This window comes from Vipera ursinii (assembly GCF_947247035.1).
Source record: "Vipera ursinii genome assembly, chromosome: 1".
Lineage (NCBI taxonomy): Eukaryota > Metazoa > Chordata > Lepidosauria > Squamata > Viperidae > Vipera > Vipera ursinii.
In genome coordinates, this window is record NC_139512.1 from 331,109,136 (window position 1) to 331,129,779 (window position 20,644).

At 39.5% G+C, this 20,644-nt stretch overlaps 1 protein-coding gene across 2 annotated transcripts in view; it reads right to left on the reverse strand.

Moving 5' to 3' along the window:
- MSRA (methionine sulfoxide reductase A) overlaps nt 1–20,644 on the reverse strand; it is a 214,549-nt gene that overhangs the window by 71,310 nt on the left and 122,595 nt on the right. For both annotated transcript variants that reach the window (XR_014490690.1, XM_083348460.1), the window contains exon 5: nt 15,209–15,315. Coding sequence is in view for 1 of the 2 variants with exons in the window: in XM_083348460.1 (XP_083204586.1) it covers nt 15,209–15,315 (107 nt within the window). In the remaining variant the exon portion in view is untranslated. The remainder of the gene's footprint in view (nt 1–15,208; nt 15,316–20,644) is intronic.

A 20,644-nucleotide genomic window follows, 5' to 3' on the forward strand; every position in this document is an offset into this window, starting at 1 on the left:
TTCTTTCTTCAAAATTTGCATCTCATCCATTTCTTTCTTTCCACGTGTGTACATCCTGGGGAGGAAGCTATACTAAGCATACAGGCTGCCATTGTTGTTTGGTTGTGGGAAGGGGTAATGAGGAGAGGAGAAGGGAAAGAGGAATGGGAATGGAAGTTGCTTATCTAATTTGAAGCAAAGATATCTCCCTTTATACTGGTGGTTTAACTTAAACAGGTACTGAAATGCTTTAATGGATAACACCAAGAAGCGATTCCCAGATTCTAAGTGAAGAGTTTAAAATGCACGAGGGGTAGCTGTTTAAAAGCAGAGGTAGGAAGACTGAAGACAATGTAAAATGGGTGTTTTTTATTTTTATCATACCAGTGGTGACCCTTGATCAGGTTATCTTTGTAGACTAATTGTATGCAACCTGGTACCTCCAAATCTTTTGAACCACAATGCCCACAATCCTGGCATGCTAATCAGGGCTTCTAAAAGTTACAGTCCAATCTAGAGAGTTCTAATTACTTTCCTCCTAGATTCTTCCTCTTTTTTGTAAATTATTAAAACTTCTAAAAGTTGCTAAAATATTTCCAGATTTGCTGATATGGTGCTTTTCTATCTCTATATCTCACCAAAGAAAGCTTTCTTCTGACAAATATAGAACCCTTTAACAAATAAGGAGCAAGAGATTGACAGATAAGCAGGAATGTATCTGTTTTGCATGCATAAGGCCTCAGATTTAATAATAATAATAATAATAAAGTTGGAAGGGATTTAATATCTTTAGTTAGTATCTTCAAGCTCATCTTACATGGACAAGACCTTAAGTTTGTCCAGTCACCTCCCACTCCCCTATTTCAATTCTTAGCTATCCAACCTACTTTTAGCAAACATTTCTGTCTCACTCAAAACAAGAAAAAGATGCTGTGTCAAAACATTATTTCACTGAAAACAATGCTCCTATTCACCAACAGCTAAAAAAAACCATGAGGTTTTTTGTTTTTTTTAAAGCAAGCGCTCTTGACTAAAGGCCAACTTAAAATCATCTTGGTTTCTTAATTATCTACATAAAGACAAAAAACTCTAGAAACATCCCCCAAATGATTTTGGGGTAGTCAGCCATGTTGGTAAAGCCAAGAAGCAAATGCAATGGGATCTTATCTCACCTTTCTAGTGCCAGGAAAGTGTCAAGCCTCGAAGCCCAGTCTTGCTGGACATTGCTTCTCAACTTGCCAACAAGCTGGGGGAAGGGGAGGGGAGGGGGAAGAGCTTTGGAATGCCGACTTCAAAGATTAAGAAAGCAGACAGTGGGAAGCAAGGACAATTTCAGGTGTCTGGCTGGGCCTAGAAATGCTTTCTCACAACAATATCTTTCAACTCGATTGGGCAATCTGACCCGACCCACAAGAAGGAGGAAAAAGTCAATGCTTTTACTATAGTGATTTGGGTGGGGTCTGTACCAATATGGTGTACTCAATAAAGTTTTGCATTAAGAGCCTGAAAAGTCTCAAAGGTGTTTGCTTGGTTGGGTTCGCTAGTTGGAACCTTGACACAAAGATTGTGAGTATAATAGTATCAGAAAACAGATTTATACCAGAGGTATGGAGGACTCAGCCATAACCTCCCAAGAGAATATGACAGAATAAACCCACCTTTATGTAGAAAAAAGAAATTGAGCTGGGCATACTAAATCCCACAGATAGCCTCTGCGGGAACTCCATCTCAGGGAATTCATGTTTTTAAACTGGCTCCAAACGAGGATAACTAACTATATGATCACCTCACAAAATCTGTTCTTTATAGAGAGCCTTAGATTCCTCAGCATTCTAGTATCATTTCTTAGTGTAGCATTTTCATTCCAACATCCCCAGTCAGAACCAATTTCAATTTTTCATTGTATCTACTAGTAAACTCAGATGTTGTGCTAAATGGATTTTCAAGTTAGAGAAGACAGTTACAGAGAGGTTGTCAGTAGAACCTGTCCCCCACATAATCCCCTAAGGCAGGGGTGTCAAACTGCTGGCCCATGGGCCAGACGTGTCATCTGGAAGCTGCGCCCACCCCATTGCCGGCAATGACAAAACTCTCCCGATATGTTGCGCGATGTCACATGACGTCTCGAGTTTGACATATCTGCCCTAACGGATACTCTAACCTAACATGAGAGCTCAAAAACACCTTATATTTAAAGAAACTCCTCCTTCAAAGTGACTGCACATGTCTCTAGGCCTTGGTTTGATAAGTTCTGTATCACTGCTAAAAAAGCCATCGTGTCCTCCAGAAGGTACAATAGAGTTACTCCAACTGAAGAAGAAATATAAACAGCTTCTGGTACTGTATATAGGAATAGTGATTATATCAGAGCAAAAAGATCATGCCTGAGTCATGTGATCAGGACAAAAGACTCTATCCTATTTTTGTATATAATACATGGTGCTTGTAATAATAGTTGCAATTAAACAATCATATGCCACCAAGAGCAAAGTGAGATAAGGACTTTCACAACTTGTATAGAGTCTACAGAGGATGAATGCATTACACAGGAACTGGAACATAGAACTACTTATAAGTCTTCAGTGGAGATCAAGAACAGGTCATTAAGCTGAGAGCTGGAAAGGCTCCTAGAAAAGATTTAATTCCTCCAAAGTTGATAAAAGTACAATGCTGAATGGTGAATCCAACTCTCGCCATGCTCTTTACATCAATTGAACTCTTGATGATGGGACCACCATCAAGAACTGGGGGACAGCAATTATAGTGTTGATATTTTAAAAGGTCAGGGATGATCTTGCCAGCTACAGTAGCCTTTATTTAGTTACAATTAGGGACTGCAGCTTGATCATTAAGCGAAGCAGTCACTAAGTGAAAGCAAGACTTATGATCTTACTTCAGCTTTGCTTTGCTTTGTAGACCTGCATATGTGAGGACTGGTTGCTAAATTACTTTATCATCACCATCCTAATTGCAAATGATAATTAAATGAGTCAGTCACTAAATGAAGACTGGCTATATAGACCTATCAGTCTGCTTAATACTATCAGCAAGCTGTATTATAGACACTTTTACTGAAAAACTTAGGGAGTGGCTTGAGCAAAAAAAAAATCTGGCTGAAGAGCCAGGTGGCTTTAGAGAAGGCAGATCCATAGTAGACCAATGCTTTATGCTACAGCATCTTATTGAAAAATGCTCTTCCAACAACCCAAACTTCTTGTATATGGCATTTATAGATCTTAAATGCCACATACAAATGTTATTCTTCTTTTGATTTGAAATCTCAGGTCAGACTTTGACAGAAGTTGGAAGCCTCTTCAACCGACCCAACAGACACTCCTTTGATTTTTTTCTCTTCATGTACACATATCTATCAAGGTCAGGTGCAATCCCAGAGGCTATCTACTAAATGTCATTCTAGCTCAGATGCAAATCAAACAGGATGTATATTTGCTCTCCTCCTGATTCACTTTTATATCAATAGCACAGTAAATCATCTACAGAACCCAAATTTCTACTCTTGCAAGCTAATCAAGAAATGCATTTCAATCCTGCTTTATGCAGGCTATGCTGTTATTTTCTCAAGGATAGAGAATAGGCCTCAGTAGGCCTTAAAAGAACATTTACTGCTTTTGGAGATTATCATAAAATAAATATTCAATTAGATATAAACTATCATAAAACTAAGCTTATGGTCTTTGCTAAGAGGCTTAAGCCCTGCTTTTGAAGAATTGAGGGACACAAGATAAAATATGTCGTGCACTTCAAATTCTTAGGTGTTGTTCTTCATAACTCCAGCTGCAGAAAGCCCAACACTAATCATGTCAAACAGACTACACAGAGGTGCTTCTCTGCTGTTTTCAATTTCTTGAGATCAAGAAATAATACATCCCAGCAACACTTAAGATTTTTTTTGATGCTGAGCCTTTAGCCCAGCTCTTCTGTGTTGTACACCATAGATTTTTCCCAGCTTTGTTCTGCTGGAACTGGCCCATTCCTAGATTTTTGTTTAGCCCTTCATGTTTTGTGATGTATCTCTAATGCTAACCTATGCCCTGAGACAAGAATAGCAAATGCCCAGTTCCTCTGGCGTCATATACATTAGCTGTGATAAAACTTCCAGCAGTTGCTATAATTCTGCCAGCCATGTCAGCCATTTATCAGATTAAAGGGGCAGTCAGCCTCTGATTCATGTCCCATTTGTGTTGCCAGTGTCAGAGATGGAAGTATGCTAAGTTCTTCTCCTTCTTTCTAGATCTGAATTGGCAGAGAAATATCAGTCTTCAGTCTTGAACACAGAATGCCAATGATTAAATTTAGTCTGATGCTTTGTAAAATGAGTTTTTTCCTTGAAAGTTTGATATTGTACTACCCAATGAAAGGTTATCACACTACAAAGGAAAATAGAAATGTCCTAAGCAACTTTTCAAAAGTGATATTTGCTAAATATTCTCTTGATGTCGTGGGAAGATTTAATATTTTCAATTATCCTCAATAACGGCAGCAGGACCATGAGCTTATAATAGAGTCATCCTTGCTGTTAAGTTTTAAAGGGGAAGGATGAAAATAAAGATAATCAGATAAAACAGGAAGTGAGATTTTCCAAGCATCTGAAAAACTGACATCTATAAGAAAGAACTACAAAATCAAACACAGAGGAAAATAATGACAAACCATTTCTATAGTGTTGCCATCAAAATAGTATGAAGAAGGCTATAATGTTTAGACAAATTTGGATGCCAGATAATGAGATTTTAGATCAAAAAGCACTGTCAGAACCCATATCTATATGGCTTTCTTATTTCTCTTTCCTCTCTCTCCTATTTCTTCCCTGACCCAATTCTCGTTCTCTTCTCTTCCTGGGTTCTGACATACTCCTGGAGGGGAGGAGGAGTGCTTGTGGGTTATTGTCTTGACTTCCTCTATTGCTACAATGTAACTTTCCTGCATTATTTCTCTCTGAATTTTCTTCTCCCTTGATGTCAGCTAGCAGAGGGGGGAGGAAGAAAGGAATGTAACCTCTGGCAAATGGTTTATCTCTGTGCTCCCAACAGAAGGTGCAAAGAGCCACCTACACATTGCTGCTACAACCAGAGCCAGCCTGATTTTAACTCCTGCTTCCCACGATGCACTTAACACCTGGGAATTGGCTGATTTGAACTCACCGGACGAACTATGGGGAGGGGTTTTGCTTGGGACACTTTAACCTAACGATCTGCATGGGAAGTTCTCAGATCCTGTCTAGTATGCCTGCTATCATCTTCTCCTAATAAAAGTTCCTTTGGAAAAATCCGCTTCCATGAGTTCTGCTTTCTTGGGATGAGGTTTTGAAGCGGGTCCTGACAAGCACTCCTTTAGCCACTTTAAAATATATAGTTAGATTACATACTATTTAAGGCATGAGACCAGATGAAGGAAGGGAGTGTCAATGAAATGTTAAAAGGATATGTAGTTGACTATAATTCAATAAGAGGTAATATATCCATTAAAGTTTGTGTATTCAGTGAAAAACACATAATGTACTATTGTATACAGTTATTAATGGAGTATATGCAGTGGAGTATATGCAATGGAGAGAGGACATTTAGTTATAAAAATTCATGACTGCCCAACACACTCTCAGTGACTCTGAGCAGCTTACAAGGATAAAATCCCCCCCAAACCCGTACAACAATACCCCCATCCCCAGTGACAATGATCAAACGAGCCACTTGATGGGCTCCATATCATTCTGGAGTCCCCAGGTCTGTTGACAGAACCACTGAAGAATGCGATGGTAAATTGTAGATGGTGCTAAAAGTAACATCTTAAAATAATGTAGTAATGTACAACATCTAAAACAACTTACTAACAGATTATTGGAACATAAACTTTGGGGAAAAAATAGAGAAACCTGGAACTGTAAAAGGACTTGTATTGGATAAAATCAACAATGAAGATAGATTGAGCTTTGCAAACAGACATGTATTTTCTGTTGATTATAGCATAAATGTAGATTCTACATTCAGACATCAGCAGATGATAACATCAGAATCAAACTATCTATTGGAAACAGACAGAAGTGAAGTCTAATCAGCAAGGACATTTTCAGGTGCTGACTATAAAACAGAACAAGACTTATTAGTGTCAAATGTAGAGGTTAAATTTAGAAAATTAAAGAGACCAGGTGTGCCTGTAAAATTTTGCTTAGAAGACATTATCAAAATATAAGTGTAACATATGGAACAGTTCAGTATACTTATACAAGAAAATTGAGAAATTATGGAAAGACGAAAAGGCCAGTATAAAGATGAACTAGAAAAAAAAATATTCCAAAATTTCAAAGAGGAAAAAAAATCAGTGTTTTTCAAAACAATTAGAGAAAGATGGATGAGGAAAGCCTTGGGAAACACCAAGGATGATATATAAGAAGTATACAGACTTTGAACATGAAACAAGAATGAATAAAGAAAAATAATTCATTCAGTTCGTTACCACAGTCATATCAAACTGAACAAAGAAGAACTTCTACCAGCTAAAGGAGTCGCCTCACAGGGTTAAATTCTAGGTTTCGTTCTCTCGTCCTGATTTTGCAAACAAGGTGTAACCACCCTCTTCTTAGTCTTATGTTACACTTACAGCAACAGGATAGGTGTTCATGATAAGCTTTATTATTCCTATCCTTCCCTCTTTTCAGTTTGCTAACTTCAGTCCTGACTTTACTTTCTTTTCCAGCTTTATCTTCCCCTCCTTCTTTAGATCCACAAATGCCAGGAGATTTTCATTCTCCTCTTTTCATCTATTTTTTGACAACATGTTTCTCTCCCTTCAATGGCACAATTACCTCTTCTCTAGGCTGGGTGGGCGAAGAGGGGGGAGCTGTTAATGTACATTTTTGTTCTCCAGTCTATATTCTTCTGCCTTCATAGCATGGGCGCAGTGGGGAAGTGGGAACTTCAATTTCTTTAATGGACCCCAGACAAGAGAAAACCTCTATATCTTCATCAGTAGCTTCTCTCACTCCCTTCCCCTCTAGTCTTGGGTAGGGCCATCTTTATCTCTCTTTGGGTAGTAGAAAAGCCACTCCCTTCCCCATAACCCTTCTCAGAATCAGTGCTGATTGCTGGTGCAGAAAACAGAGTGCAGGACAAGTCCATAAGGTTGAACATATGGGGGTCAGGGAACTGATTTCACAAGGAAGGGATGTACCTATGCATTGAAGCAGCCATAACATGGAGAAAGTCAAAGCCTGAAGAAATGCTTAATGAATTGTTTAAAGCTGAAAGAGAAAAAGCTATTGAAAAGTTAACAGTTCTCTCAGGTAATATGGAACTATTTGCCTAGAGCAGACATGTCAAACACAAGGCCCAGGGGCCGGATCCGGACCGCAAAGTGGTTTCATGTGGCCCGTGAAGCCATCCTGGAAACAGTGAGGAAATGGCCCCCACTGCCTTGGCCCTGGCCCAGAGACCCTCCTTCTGCCAGAGACCCTCATATCTGTTCCACTCCTGCCCAGGCCCCCATAGGCACCCTTGATGCGAACAATGTAGAGCTGGCCATGCCCACCCAGTAGGCCATACGTACTCTAGCCACGCCCACCCAGTAGGCCACGCCACCCTAGCCATACCCACCCGGCCCCTTGAGGGCAACCGCAATGCTGATGCGGCCCTCAATGAAATGTGAGTTTGACACCCCTGGCCTAGAGAGTGACAAGGATCAGAACACCTGCCTATATAAAAGAAGACATGCATGTGAATCTGCCTTCTATAGATCCATTTTACTTAGTGCCCACATAACAAAAGCAAGACTTTTCTTCTGCAGCTCACATTCAAATGTTAATACTAATAGGTGGGTCAAGAATCTGTTTATTCTTCTAAGGATGCTTTACAGTGAACAGTGAATTACCGTAAGAATAGAGGGATTAGAAAAGGTGACATTTGGAATCAAAATTGGAAGCCAGAACACAAACAATTTGAAATATAAAATTTCCACTTGATTACCTGAAAGTAATGAACATCTAGATATCATTATTAAAGTAACTGTAGAAATCTGAAATCATATTAAATATAAAATTAAACGTAATGTCAACCAGCAAGTCAGTGAATTTATCACTGTTGTTGACAAAGTATTAGACAGTTTCAATTTCTTGGACTCAAGAATAGATAGATGGACAGTGTGCTGGAAGCCTAGACAGGGTCCTTAAGAATACTTCTGTGTTAACTAATATGGAAATTAACTTTTTCCCCCCAGTCGTAATGTAGGACTGTGAAAGTTGGACACCGTAAGCAAAAAGTGTAAGATAAACTACCTACTGCCTACTAACTAATTATGAATGTTGAGATAGTTACTAAGAGAATCACAGATTATACAAGAATCGCTCAATTGATCCTACATGAAATAAAAATCAACTGATCTCTTGAAGCAATAATCAACAATTAGAAATTCATATACTTTGGGCATATGATGTGAGAAGATACTGAGAAAATACTTGATTGAGCGAAGTAGAAGCAGAAGACAATGAATTAAGTGGATGAATAGAATCAGAGATCACTGAAATATCCTTGGAACTTATATAAATTATCACTGGAGAACAATTGAAATAATGGGCCTTTCTTCATACAGAGACAAAGGATATGGGGCTCAAGGTTGACTCAGCCTTCCATCCTTCAGAGGTAGGTAAAATGAGGACCCAGATTGTTGGGGGCAATTAAGCTGACTTTGTAATAATGTCGCTTGGGGTGTGTGTGTGAAAGCCCTAATATGCAGGCATATACATAGAATGAAGGCTACTGCTAAGCTTGTAAGCCGCCCTGAGTCTTCGGAGAAGGGCGGGATATAAAATGGAATTAAATAAATAAATTATTCTCCCAACAATTTTCAGTCTTGAAAAACTTCCTGATAGCATAAGTATTGTAGAATTGTTACACACACAAATACAGTAAAACATTACATGATTACAGAACTGTAGGTGGAAAGATAAAAATCATAAAAACATATAAATGAAATAGAACTTTTTCTATTTGCTGGTAGAACAGAACCTTTCAGTGGAACAATTCTCATCTGCCTCTCTAAAGCTTCATCGTTTTGCAAAATTTGAAGACTGCAAAGATCAGGCTGTTGTATGCCAGGATGCTAGAAATATTAAGATTGTGCTGAGTTTATTTAGACTTAAATATTTCTAATTTTACCAATAAAACACCATCAGAATTTATATGTATGTGTGGGTGTGTATTTGTACACGTATGTGCGGAGAGAAGATCAAAGAACAACCGAGTTTAGAATTTAATCTGGTCCAGGTGCAGAATAGCCCTCTTGGTTACTCAATTGTCATAGCAATTCTGATGACAGCTGTGCTGTAAATGGCAGTTAATTATAATATCTGAGGCCTGTCATCTGCATTTCCGCTGTTTGAACTGGCAGGACGAAAGGCCCCACTTGCAAATGCATCTGAATCCTAAACAGTTCAAAAGGAAATGTGGCAAGATGTTAAACAAAAGAAGTTCCCTGCTTGCACTTCTCTGCGGGACTCCTGTTCTTTGGCCAAATCCACATCCAAAGGTCAAACTAATGATATTGGCCCAGGGAGAAGGGAAGCGGCTCTTAGTGACACAGCAACGCAAGTAGAGTATACAGCTGGCAATTCAAGTGACCTCCGGGTGTTGCCCTTTCTTCCTCTTAATGGGTTCTGAGCTAAGAGTTGATAGGGAACAATGGTGGGTGGCTTTTTTCTTCTTCCTCCCAAGGATGCATCCAATGGACATGGTTTTTAGGCTGGTTACTATGGTAACTATAACTGATTCTGCAGCATATTCAAGGCGTCACATGGAAGAAGATAAATGCACGTAAGGGTGGAGGCAGAAATGAAAAGAGGGAGACTGAGTAGAAGATCAGATTCAGGATTTAACATTCTCATTAGAAGGAGCAAATCTTGTTAAAGTGCTCCATTTCTATCTTCTTTATAAGTTTCACCCTGCCAACACAACAAACTTACTCATATTTTTTTCCAAAATGTAGCTTTCTCAACAGGACATGAGCAACCTCTCTATATAAAAGAAAGGAAATATTTTAGTTAATTCAATGTAAGTCTATCATATTTTCTTTAGGGGAAAAAAGGGGGGAAATTCCAGTCTCTGTCATAGAAATATACTATGGAACTTATTTCTGTTCAAAAATTAATAATGCCTGAAATCAAATTTCCTTGTCTACTTTTAGGAATATTTCCTTCACTATTGTATGTTAGTTATTATTGTATATTATTCATTACTGTATAATTATTATTTATGAGAACCATTAGCTACTTTTGTCTAATTTTAAAAATGCATCTATAGTGGTTTGAGGTTGGGGCATCAGCCTAGAAACTGGATGACCCGCGAGTTCTACATGGAGGGAAGCATGCAGTAGGGTACCCCAAGGTTCTGTCTTAAATAGGGGGGACATGATAGCAATATTCCAGTATTTGAGGGGCTGCCACCAAGAAGAGGGGGTCATGTTATTCACCAAAGCCCCAGAGGGCAGGACAAGAAACAATGGTTGGAAACTGATAAAAGAGAGAAGCAACTTTTTTTAAAAATCCCATTTATATCCCGCCCTTCTCCGAAGACTCAGGGAGGCTTACAATCTAAGAAGCACAAATCAATGTGCTTAGCAATAGCCTTCATTCTATGTATATGCCTGCTTATTAGGGCTTTCGTCCCCCCCGTGGCATTTTTACAAAGTCAGCTTATTGCCGCCAACAATCTGGGTCCCCATTTTACCTACCTTGGAAGGATGGAAGGCTGAGTCAACCTTGAGCCTGGTGAGACTCGAATCTGCACTAATTGCAGGCAGCTGGTGTTACTTAAGGAGGCATTAGCCCACTGCTCCACCAAGGCTCTTGGAATTAAGGAGAAACTTCCTGACAGTGAGGACAATTAACCAGTGGAATAGCTTCCCTTCAGAAATCGTGGGCGCTCCAGCACTGGAGATTTTTAAGGCTACACAGTCACTTGTCTAAGATGCTATAGGCCCTCCTACTTGAGCAGGGGGCTGCATTAGAAGACGTCCAAGGTCCCTTCTAGCTCTATTCTATTTCTTTTAAGCCCAGTACTCTTCAACATCTTCATAAATAGTTTAAATGAAGGATAGAAAGGGAACTCATCAAATCTGCAGACACACCAAGCTTGGAGGAATAGCTAACATTTTAGAAGATAGGCTCAAGATCCAGAACAATTTTGACAGACTTGAACACTGGGCCCTATCCAACAAAATGCAATTCAGTGGTGAGAAAAGAAAGATTTTGCACTTAGGCAAGAAAAACCAAATGCATAGGTATAAAATAGGTGGTACCATGCTCAACAGCAGTAACTATGAGAAAGATCTAGAAATCCTAGTGGACAACCACTTAGGTATGAACCAGCAATGTGCTGCAGCTACTAAAAAAACCCAATGCAATCTTAAGCTGCATCAACAGAGGGGTAGTATCAAGATCACATGAAGTATTAGTACCACTATATTCTGCTTTGGTAAGACTACACTTGAAATAGTGTCTCCAGTTTTGGTCAACATAATACAAAAAAAAGACATTGAGACTCAGGAAAGAGTGCAGAGAAAAGATGAGGAATACGAGGAATGGTTGCACGAACTGGACATATCTAGTCTAACAAACAAAAAGACTATAGTGACTGATAGCAGTCTTCCAATATTTAAGGGATGTCATAAAGAAGAGGAGATGACCTATTCTCCAAAGCACCTGAGGGTAAGACAAGAAGAGAGATCCAACTGCGAACTAAGCAGAAATGTCCTGTCATTGAGTAACTTGTCCAGGCAGCTATCAGAAGTTAGCCCTGACTTGAAGGAAACAAAAAAATAAAAAATAAAATAAAATAATAAATAAATAAAGTAAAATATAATAAAATAAAAATAAAATAGCAAAACTATTTCCACCATACCTATTCAAATAAAAAGTTTTATTTGACTAAAAGTGTACATTACAAATATTAACCTATCCTCCACAAGCCCACCTAGAGCAGTTGTAGGTCAAGTTTCATTTGCTTCAGGGCTGACTAGCACTACAGTTTAGAATCTGCCATCTGGGTAGAGGTCAACACTGTAACATGGAAAGAAAATGTTTGAACTGAGCAGATTGAAACTCTACCATTATTGAAGAGAAGGATGAGGGGTGACATGATAGCAGTGTTCCAATATCTCAGAGGCTGCCACAATGAAGAGGGAGTCAAGCTATTTTCCAAAGTGCCTGAAGGCAGGACAAGAAGCAATGGATAAATCCTGACTTATCCTAATAATGTGTTTGGATTGAGAATTTGTATCTTTTTGGCACCCACTTGCAATGTATTTTTCTCTTGACAATAAACCACCATGGGTTTTTTTTAATTCCATTTATATCCCGCCCTTCTCCGAAGACTCAGGGCAGCTTACAAGCTTGATTGGTTGTTGCAACATGCTGTGCATTTTTTACACACAGCAGCAATCCTCGTAGAACCTTGCAAAATTCATACTTTCCAAAGTTTTCTAAAGATAAGAGACCAACAGTATAACTCTACGGAGACTCTTATTTCTGGATGTAAGGTAGGAAAAATCACACCAATGGGGGAGAATACCCACGTGAAGCTTATTTTATTTAACCTTATAAAATGATTGGCAGTTCCCCACTTTGCTTTTAAATCTACCAAACAACAAGCAAATGAAATAACTATCTACATAAGTTGCTCACAGAATATTACAGATTAAATATACAAAAAGGTGATTTTAAAACAGCCAGATTACAGAGAGATAACTTGACTTGAATTAAATATTTAAAGCTTAAATCCTGTACTGTCAATTCCCAGGACAAAATTCTTTCGATTTCAGTTAAGACTTATTTCTGAATCTACTTCATATTATTTAAATTCAATAGACACAACTGATAATGTAAAAAATTATATGAATAATTCTCAGTGATCTGACCTTCTAAAAAACTTCTTGCATGCGACTGGAGAAACTAAGATGCAAAATATTAAGCTATATTGAGAAAAAGAGATATAGAGAAAGGGTCTGATTAGGATGCCTGAAACCACTTCAACCTTTCTATTTGTCAAAACATCTTAATTCTTTTCATTCAAATGGGTTAAATACCTATCCATATAATTTGTTTATGAAAAACTAGCACATCAAGAATGAAATAATAGGAAACAAAAGAGGGGAAAGTATGGACAAACAAAAATTTGATTAAAGTACCAATGTCGTCATGATCACAGATGACCTTATAACAGTCAGTCACAAGGCAATACTTCTCTCTCCAGGTTGACAGGCCAAAACAGACAGACAATGAAAGCATGATCAGCTGTGGTCTAAGCCCAGGAGGAAGTGGAGAAGAGTTGCTAGCATCAAATCTTAGTTATGTGAGTGCTAAAGTGAGACTCAAGTTTGCCAGTTTGTAAAATGTAAACTTAATATGCTTTATTTTTCACAGAATATTGCTGATAATCTGTAAGAATACAGATAGTAAGCCTTCCCCCATTTTTTAAAAACTTCCTTTCAATATACAACCAGAAAGATTTCCTGAGGCAAGGAAAAAAAACCAGACATTTTTGAACCTTAAACGCATCTCCCAAAAACTGCACATAAAACTAGAGGAAAAACCCCCAATATAAATTAATGAGAACCATCCTTAGTCCTCTTGGGAGGGGAATGAATAATAATGATGCAGGCATTCCCTAGAATAAAGTTTATAGTTCACTGGGAATTAATGAGAAGGAGATTTTGGGAAAGGACATTAACATAGAAGCAGACCGCCATTTGAAAATATTCTACATTCCTAACTATGTAAATATAAAATATTTTATAGTACTTTACAAAGTAAAAGTGAATAAACAACTCAAGTTTGCAATTATGAGAGTTACATGTTTGCCACTGTCTCCCATTCTCCCATTCTTCTTTTGTTTATATCTAACTGAAGTGAAATCATTAGCCAACAAATCTCCCTGCTGATATTTTACTTTGCTCGCTGTCCCTTGCAGAAAGAAAACTCAAAGGTAGTAATGTAAGTCATCACATATTTTATAAAGAGTCTCCAGCTATTAGCTATTCAAACAGACAGCAAACAATACTGGAAGATATTCACAGTTCTGAATGGAGTTTCTCTTCATTATGAACGATAGCATGAAAAAGTACAGCAATGCTAAAATAATATCTGATACAAATACACTGATCTTAACAGTGAGATTGGAAATAAAATAGGTAGCTAATGTTCATGATGTCAGAAAAAATCTCCCTTTCAGCAAAGTGCAGGCTAATACAGACCTGGGCATTTTACAGCCTATGGGCCACATCCGGCCTGCAGATGGTCCCACTCTGGCCCATGGCATTGGTGGCAGGGAGTGGGCATCAGCAGTGTCAACTGCAGGGCAGCTTTGGAGTATAGGGCAATGTCAGCATTGGGGTGTCAGCGCAGCATTGGCAGAGGTGGGGCAGCAGCAATCCTCCACAATAGTCCCAGTTTCTCATCTGGCCCTTTCAGAAATTAATTGCCCATCCCTGGGCTGGTTGCTACAAAACTAATAAAGGTAGTCCATGGCATACAACCAGTAGTTTAACAATCATTCAAGGTTATGATGGCACGAAAGGCAGCTTTACAGTCTGTCAAGCACTTCCAGCCATCATAAAACATGACTTTGTGTTTGTGATGTATTTGTGATCTGGGTGCTTGGCAACATGTGCACATGCTCTGCGGTCATGTGATCATCATTTGCAATCTTCTCTGCCAGCTTTCCCAGAAGGACAATGGGGAAGCTGACAGGGAAGGTTGCAATCTGCTGCCACATGCCCAAGAATCCCCTCTCCTCCATGCGTGGCAGAGGAAGGGACAGAAATGCTTTGTTGAGCTGCATGATCCCCATCTCTCTAGCTCTGTGCATGAGTTCCCTTCTGTACACATAGGAGAGAGGAACCTGTGCACTGTAGTGGAGAAACAAAGTAGTAATCTTCGTGATCCCTGCCTCATTTCTCCAGCCCAGCACGAGTTTACTTCCATGCTTAAAGAGGAGCTATCTGCCCCTTTTCAGCAGGCAAATGTTTTGCTCTGTGTGCTCAACAAATGCAACAGGGAGAGCTGGGATTGAACTTACTGAGTGAAGCAGTCACATGGATGTCTTTCTTAATTACTTCACTCAGCAACTGAGTTCCAATTGTAGACATAAATTGAGAGGATAAGTTGTAATGGCTTTTCTCAGCCTGAATATTGTAAGGTGACCTGGAAGCACTTTAGGTTTATCCTTACCTTTTGGTAATCACTTTTAGATTTCAAGGCAGACTCCATTTGTTCTGGGGTGATTGTATAGATGGCAGACCGATATTGTGTCCCAACATCATTTCCCTGCCGCATCCCTAAAAATAAAAATAAAGGAAGGGATAGAATGTTTAGTTACAGAACTCCATTGTAGTTCAACAATAATAACAGTGGAATGCCAGAACTCCAGAGTAATGGATCCTGTAAGATATAAAAATACATGACTTAGAACTTCTTCTAGATTCTTCTAGGTCCCCTCCCCATGGACCCACTTCCTGCTTTGGGCTGAAACCTTGTGACTTCCAGTTGATACTATATCTCCTCCAGGGGTCACCTTGGTATGTTCACTCATACCTTTTTGTGTGAGAGGGTAGCTCTCATAACCTGTTATGTTTTTCTGGTGATTAAAGGGTAAAAATTCAAAAAGCAAAATAATTTCAATAGTTCAGCCACCTTTCTATGTAACATATAAACATATGACTAGAGCAGGGGTAGGCAACCTCGGCTCTTTTATGACTCATGGACTTCAACTCCCAGAATTCCTGAGTCAGATATGCTGACTCAGGAATTCTGGGAGTTGAAGTCCATGAGTCATAAAAGAGCCGAGGTTGCCTACCCCTGGACTAGAGTTTTCAGTCCTTTTTTTTCCTGTGGGAGGCAGATCAATCTCAAAGATAAACAAAATTAAAATTTATTACTAAAACAATAAAGCAAACCTGAAATAAAATCAGTTTTAAATACCTAAAATACAAATGTAAGGTTCTGAAGGAGACAAATTCAGAGCTGATTAGATCATGATTAGCCATTTGGTTAAAATTACAACAGAAAGTGCAATTCTGCAGTCAGATCACAAGCCGATAATCATCAACTTGAAATGTTATTGTTACATGACGATACTATCAAAAGAGATAGTGTTTGGCAGGAGAGCTGGCTCTTGGCCTCCCTATACAGTGGAGGCTGTGTGGCATCTTCCTAGAAGTGGATGCCATTTTGGAGCACCCACAATTCATTCCATCTGCTCCCAAAATGGTATCCACTTCTGGGATGGCCCCACACAGTCTCCACTGGGTAGGAAGATCACATAGTAGAGCAGCTGCTTCCCAAAGACCTACCAAAAAGATAAGTGACTGAGCCATGATGGAAGGGATGGGAAAGTGAGTGTGGAACCAGTATGTTGGGAAGCTCAAGACCTACAGAGACCTACTTACCCCTGTGAGGTGGAGCGAACTGAGAGTGAGTGACTGGCCCAAAGTCATCCAACCAGCTTTCATGCCTAAAGGAAGCCTAGATCTCATAAGTCTTCTGGTTTCTAGAATTTACCACTGCACCAAACTATTACAAGTAACCCGCAACTTATGACCACAATTGAGCCCAAAATTTCTGTTGTTAAGTGAGACATTTGTTAAGTGAGTTTCGCCCCATTTTACAACTTTTCTTACCAGTTAAGTGAATCACTGCAGATGATATGTTAGTAAGTTAGTATAGTTAACCCAATTGCTAAGTGAATCTGGCTTCCGCATTGACTTTGCTTGTGAGAAAGTCGCAAAAGGTGATCACATGACCCTGGGACACTACAACCATCATAAATATAAACCTGTTGCCAAGCATCTTAATTTTGATCACATGATCATAGGGATGCTGCAAAGGTCATAACTATGAAAAACAGTCATAGGTCACATTTTTCAGTGCCATTGTAACTTTGAACAGTCAGTACACGATCTGTTGTAAGTCAAGGACTACCTGTATATATAATAATCTTAAATCTAACACTCTTCAATACATGAAATACAAAAATGGATTTATTTTCCTAGAGCACAGAACACAAGATAATGCATGATTAGGCTGATTCCCCAAAATTCCTTGTAAGAACAGTAACATTTTTCAGAGAAATGATGGACATCCTTTCATTGGATGTGTTTAACTGCAGGCCAGATGGCCATCAGGTATTAATCTAAGAAGGGGATTAGACTTGATGGCCTCAGAGGACACTTCAACTTTATGACTCTATGATATATGAACTGCCATAAAAAGATAATGGTGGAACTATAGTCCGGTGATAGTTTCCTTGAGTCCTAACTTTCTTTTTTAAACACAAAATAATATAAACGTATCATAAGAAAGAAACAAAAGAAAGGGAGACCAACTATAAAGATAAGCTATCAAATTAGATTAGCTAGCAAATAGTACAAACTGATGTTTTATTTTTCACCAATTTATTAAAAATATTTCTGTAGTGCCTTTTGATCTTATAAGTCAGGGCTTTTCAACTTTTTCACCCATTGTACCACTTTTAGGATATGGCAACATCCGAGTACCACCAGTTGCCTAGCAAGGTGTCAAAAACTTGATGACCCCCCCCCAAAAAAGGAAAAAAGTGATGAAGTACAAGTAGTCCTCGACTTACAACAGTTCGCTTAGTGACTGTTCAAACTTACAATGGCATTGAAAAAAGTGCCCCCCAAGCCACAGCTGAGCAAGACACCTGCCTGCCTGCCCAGCGGTGCTCTTCCTCCTGTCTGAGGTTTTCATTATTGTGAGCATTTCTGTTGAGGATTGGCAGCTTGGGTGGGGTGGGGGGGTGTTTGGTTTTTATTCCCCCCTGCCCTGTCTGCTGGGTGGTTGCAGCAGGTTTTGGTCACTTCACATGACCCTGGGACATTGTGACCATCATAAATATGAATCAGTTGCCAAGCATCTGAATGTAAATCACAAGACCCTGGAGATGCTGCAATGTTCCAGCTGATTGGCGCTTCTTCTGGGCTCAGCAGAAGCACCAGGATCAGCGCCAAGCTCCAGTTGGAGCCTGTGCTGATCCTGGTGCTTCCACTCAGCCCTGTCAGCCCCGAAGAAGTGCTGATCCTGGCGCTTCTGCTGAGCCTTGACAGCCCTGCGGCTCCAGCCGTGTCTTACTTAGGCTTGTGCGGTGCTGCCACCGGTTCAGTTCATTCCCCTCACCCGCTACCACTTTTCTAGGATGGTCGCATACCACCTGCCAGGTGCCAATGTACACAGGTGGTACCCGTACCACTGGTTGAAAAGCCCTGTTATAAGTGACCACAAAATGCAAGTAGCCCTTGACTTACAACCACAGTTGAACCCAAAATTTCTGTTGCTAACCAAGACATTTGTTAAGTGAGTTTTGCCCCATTTTATGACCTTTATTATCACAGTTGCTAAGTGAATCATTGCAGTTGTTAAGTTAGTAATACGGTTGTTAAGTGAATCTGGCTTCCCCATTGACTTTGCTTGTCAGAAGGTTACAAAAGTTGATCACATGACCTTGGGACAGAGCAACAGTCATAAATATGAACCAGTTGCCAAGCATCTGAATTTTGATCACATGTTCACGAGGATGCTGCAAAGGTTGTAACTGTGAAAAACGATCATAAGTCACATTTTTAGTGCCATTGTAACTTTGAACAGTCACTAAATGAACTGTTGTAAGTTGAGGACTACCTGTAATAGGGTATCGTCAGCATACAGATACATTAGTATACTGCAAAGACACATGAAGAGCAGGTGACGGTCTTGGCTAGGATTGCCTTTGAACAGTTTCAGGTTGTGCATCAGTTGCTGGATTAGGAGTTTCTGCTCACCGTCACACAAGTCCAGTCACCTCTAGGCGTCCGGACTACTGTATTGTAATCTGCTCTATATGGGTTACCCTTGAACAGTATCTGGAACTTCACCTGGTACAAAATGCAATAGCACATGCAGTTATCTGTACCCCTAGAATGGCACATGGCTAGTTTGCTTCCAGGTCCAATTCAAGGTGTTTGACCTTTAAAGTCCTTCTTTAGACCTTTAAAGTCCTTCTTCATAGCATGGGACAGATTATTTAACGAACTACCTGTTCCAGATTACTTCTACCTGTTCCATCAGGTTTAGCAGCCTAGAATCATAGGGATAAACTTCAGATCCTCTCTGCTAATGACCTATATTTTGTGGGACCAAAAGAGGGGCCTTTTCTGCAATTGTGCTTGCACTATGGAACATCATTCCTCCCACTCCTGAGGTGAGACCTACCCTTCTTTTCAGAAGTCCCTTAAAACTTGATTATATAATAGGTTTGGGGGTCTTGTGGAAATGAGGATTAGAGAGGTGGCTTCATTGTGTATAACATCTATATTCTTTTTACCTTTTTAAAGCTTTTTTTAAATAATGGTAATATTTACATTTTAATTTTAAAGTGGTTTTGTAATTATTGTTTTTATGTTTTATCATACATAATCAAAATCTATAAGACGGGTGACCCTGGGACACTGCAATAAACATGAGTCAGTTGCCAAGCATCTGAATTTTTATCACATGATCATGGGGATGCTGCAACTGGAAGTGGTGCCATAGAAAATCCTGCCAAATGTGAAGATGCCAAAGGAGTACTGCTAGTGAAGTTCATGGAGTGTAGTTCGACCATCAATTCAGAGGTCTACTGTGAAACATTACAAAAACTCTGATGAGCCATCCATAACAAGCATTGGGGCATGCTGACTTCCAGTGTGGTGTTGGTTCACGATAATGCTCGCCCCCACACCGCTAGATGCACCCAAGAACCTTTGGAGCAATTCCGTTGGTATATTTTTGATTACACCCCTATAGCCCAGATTTGGCACCAACCGACTACTACTAAGGAATTTCAAACCTTGTAAGACATTATGACAAGTGCCTCAATTTGAATAGTGATTATGTCAAAAATAATGTAATGTTGTAGTTTTCTAATATATATAATAACATTTCTGTATTTGCGAGTGTCTGTCATTGATAACCAAACAGAGGTTTATTTCCAAATTGTTCTCATATGTCAAAATTGAACAGCCCTCTCTCAACAGAGGAGGGATATGACATCATTTACCTCCAATCTACAGCACAGTCCTTTCAGCAGTTCCAAGAAGGCTCCACGCCCTTTTGCACTACTCAGGTGACCCTGAGGACATAGATAAACCTCCAAGTGGCCTCAATGACTCTCCAAAAGAATGCAAAAGGCCAGCTGTCTGCAAGGAATATAACTCTTTCCATTTCCCACCATCCAGTCAGAGCTGAAGAAGCTTCCTTGGATAAGAAGAGAAACATCTTTGAAGAAAAACAAGAAACTCCAGTTGCCTCTTGAAAAAGCACCTTTGGGACAACCATGACCTAGATGACTGAGACTCTCCATAGACATTAAGGAGTTGACAGTATCAGTTTAACTTTGGGAGAAATTGTACCTGCTTGACAATACCCCTGATCTAAAAGCAAAATCTCTGAGATTCATTTAAAATGCTAGAATTAAAAGAGTCAACAACAGAGAGTGGGAAGGATCTCTCTCTACCTGGAGAGCCAATGCCTATTAACGCAGTGGTGGGATTCAAATATGTGAACAACTGGTTCTCTGTGTGGATGCCCTTTCTGGAAGTCCATTCTGGGCCTGGGCAACAAAAAATTAGCTAC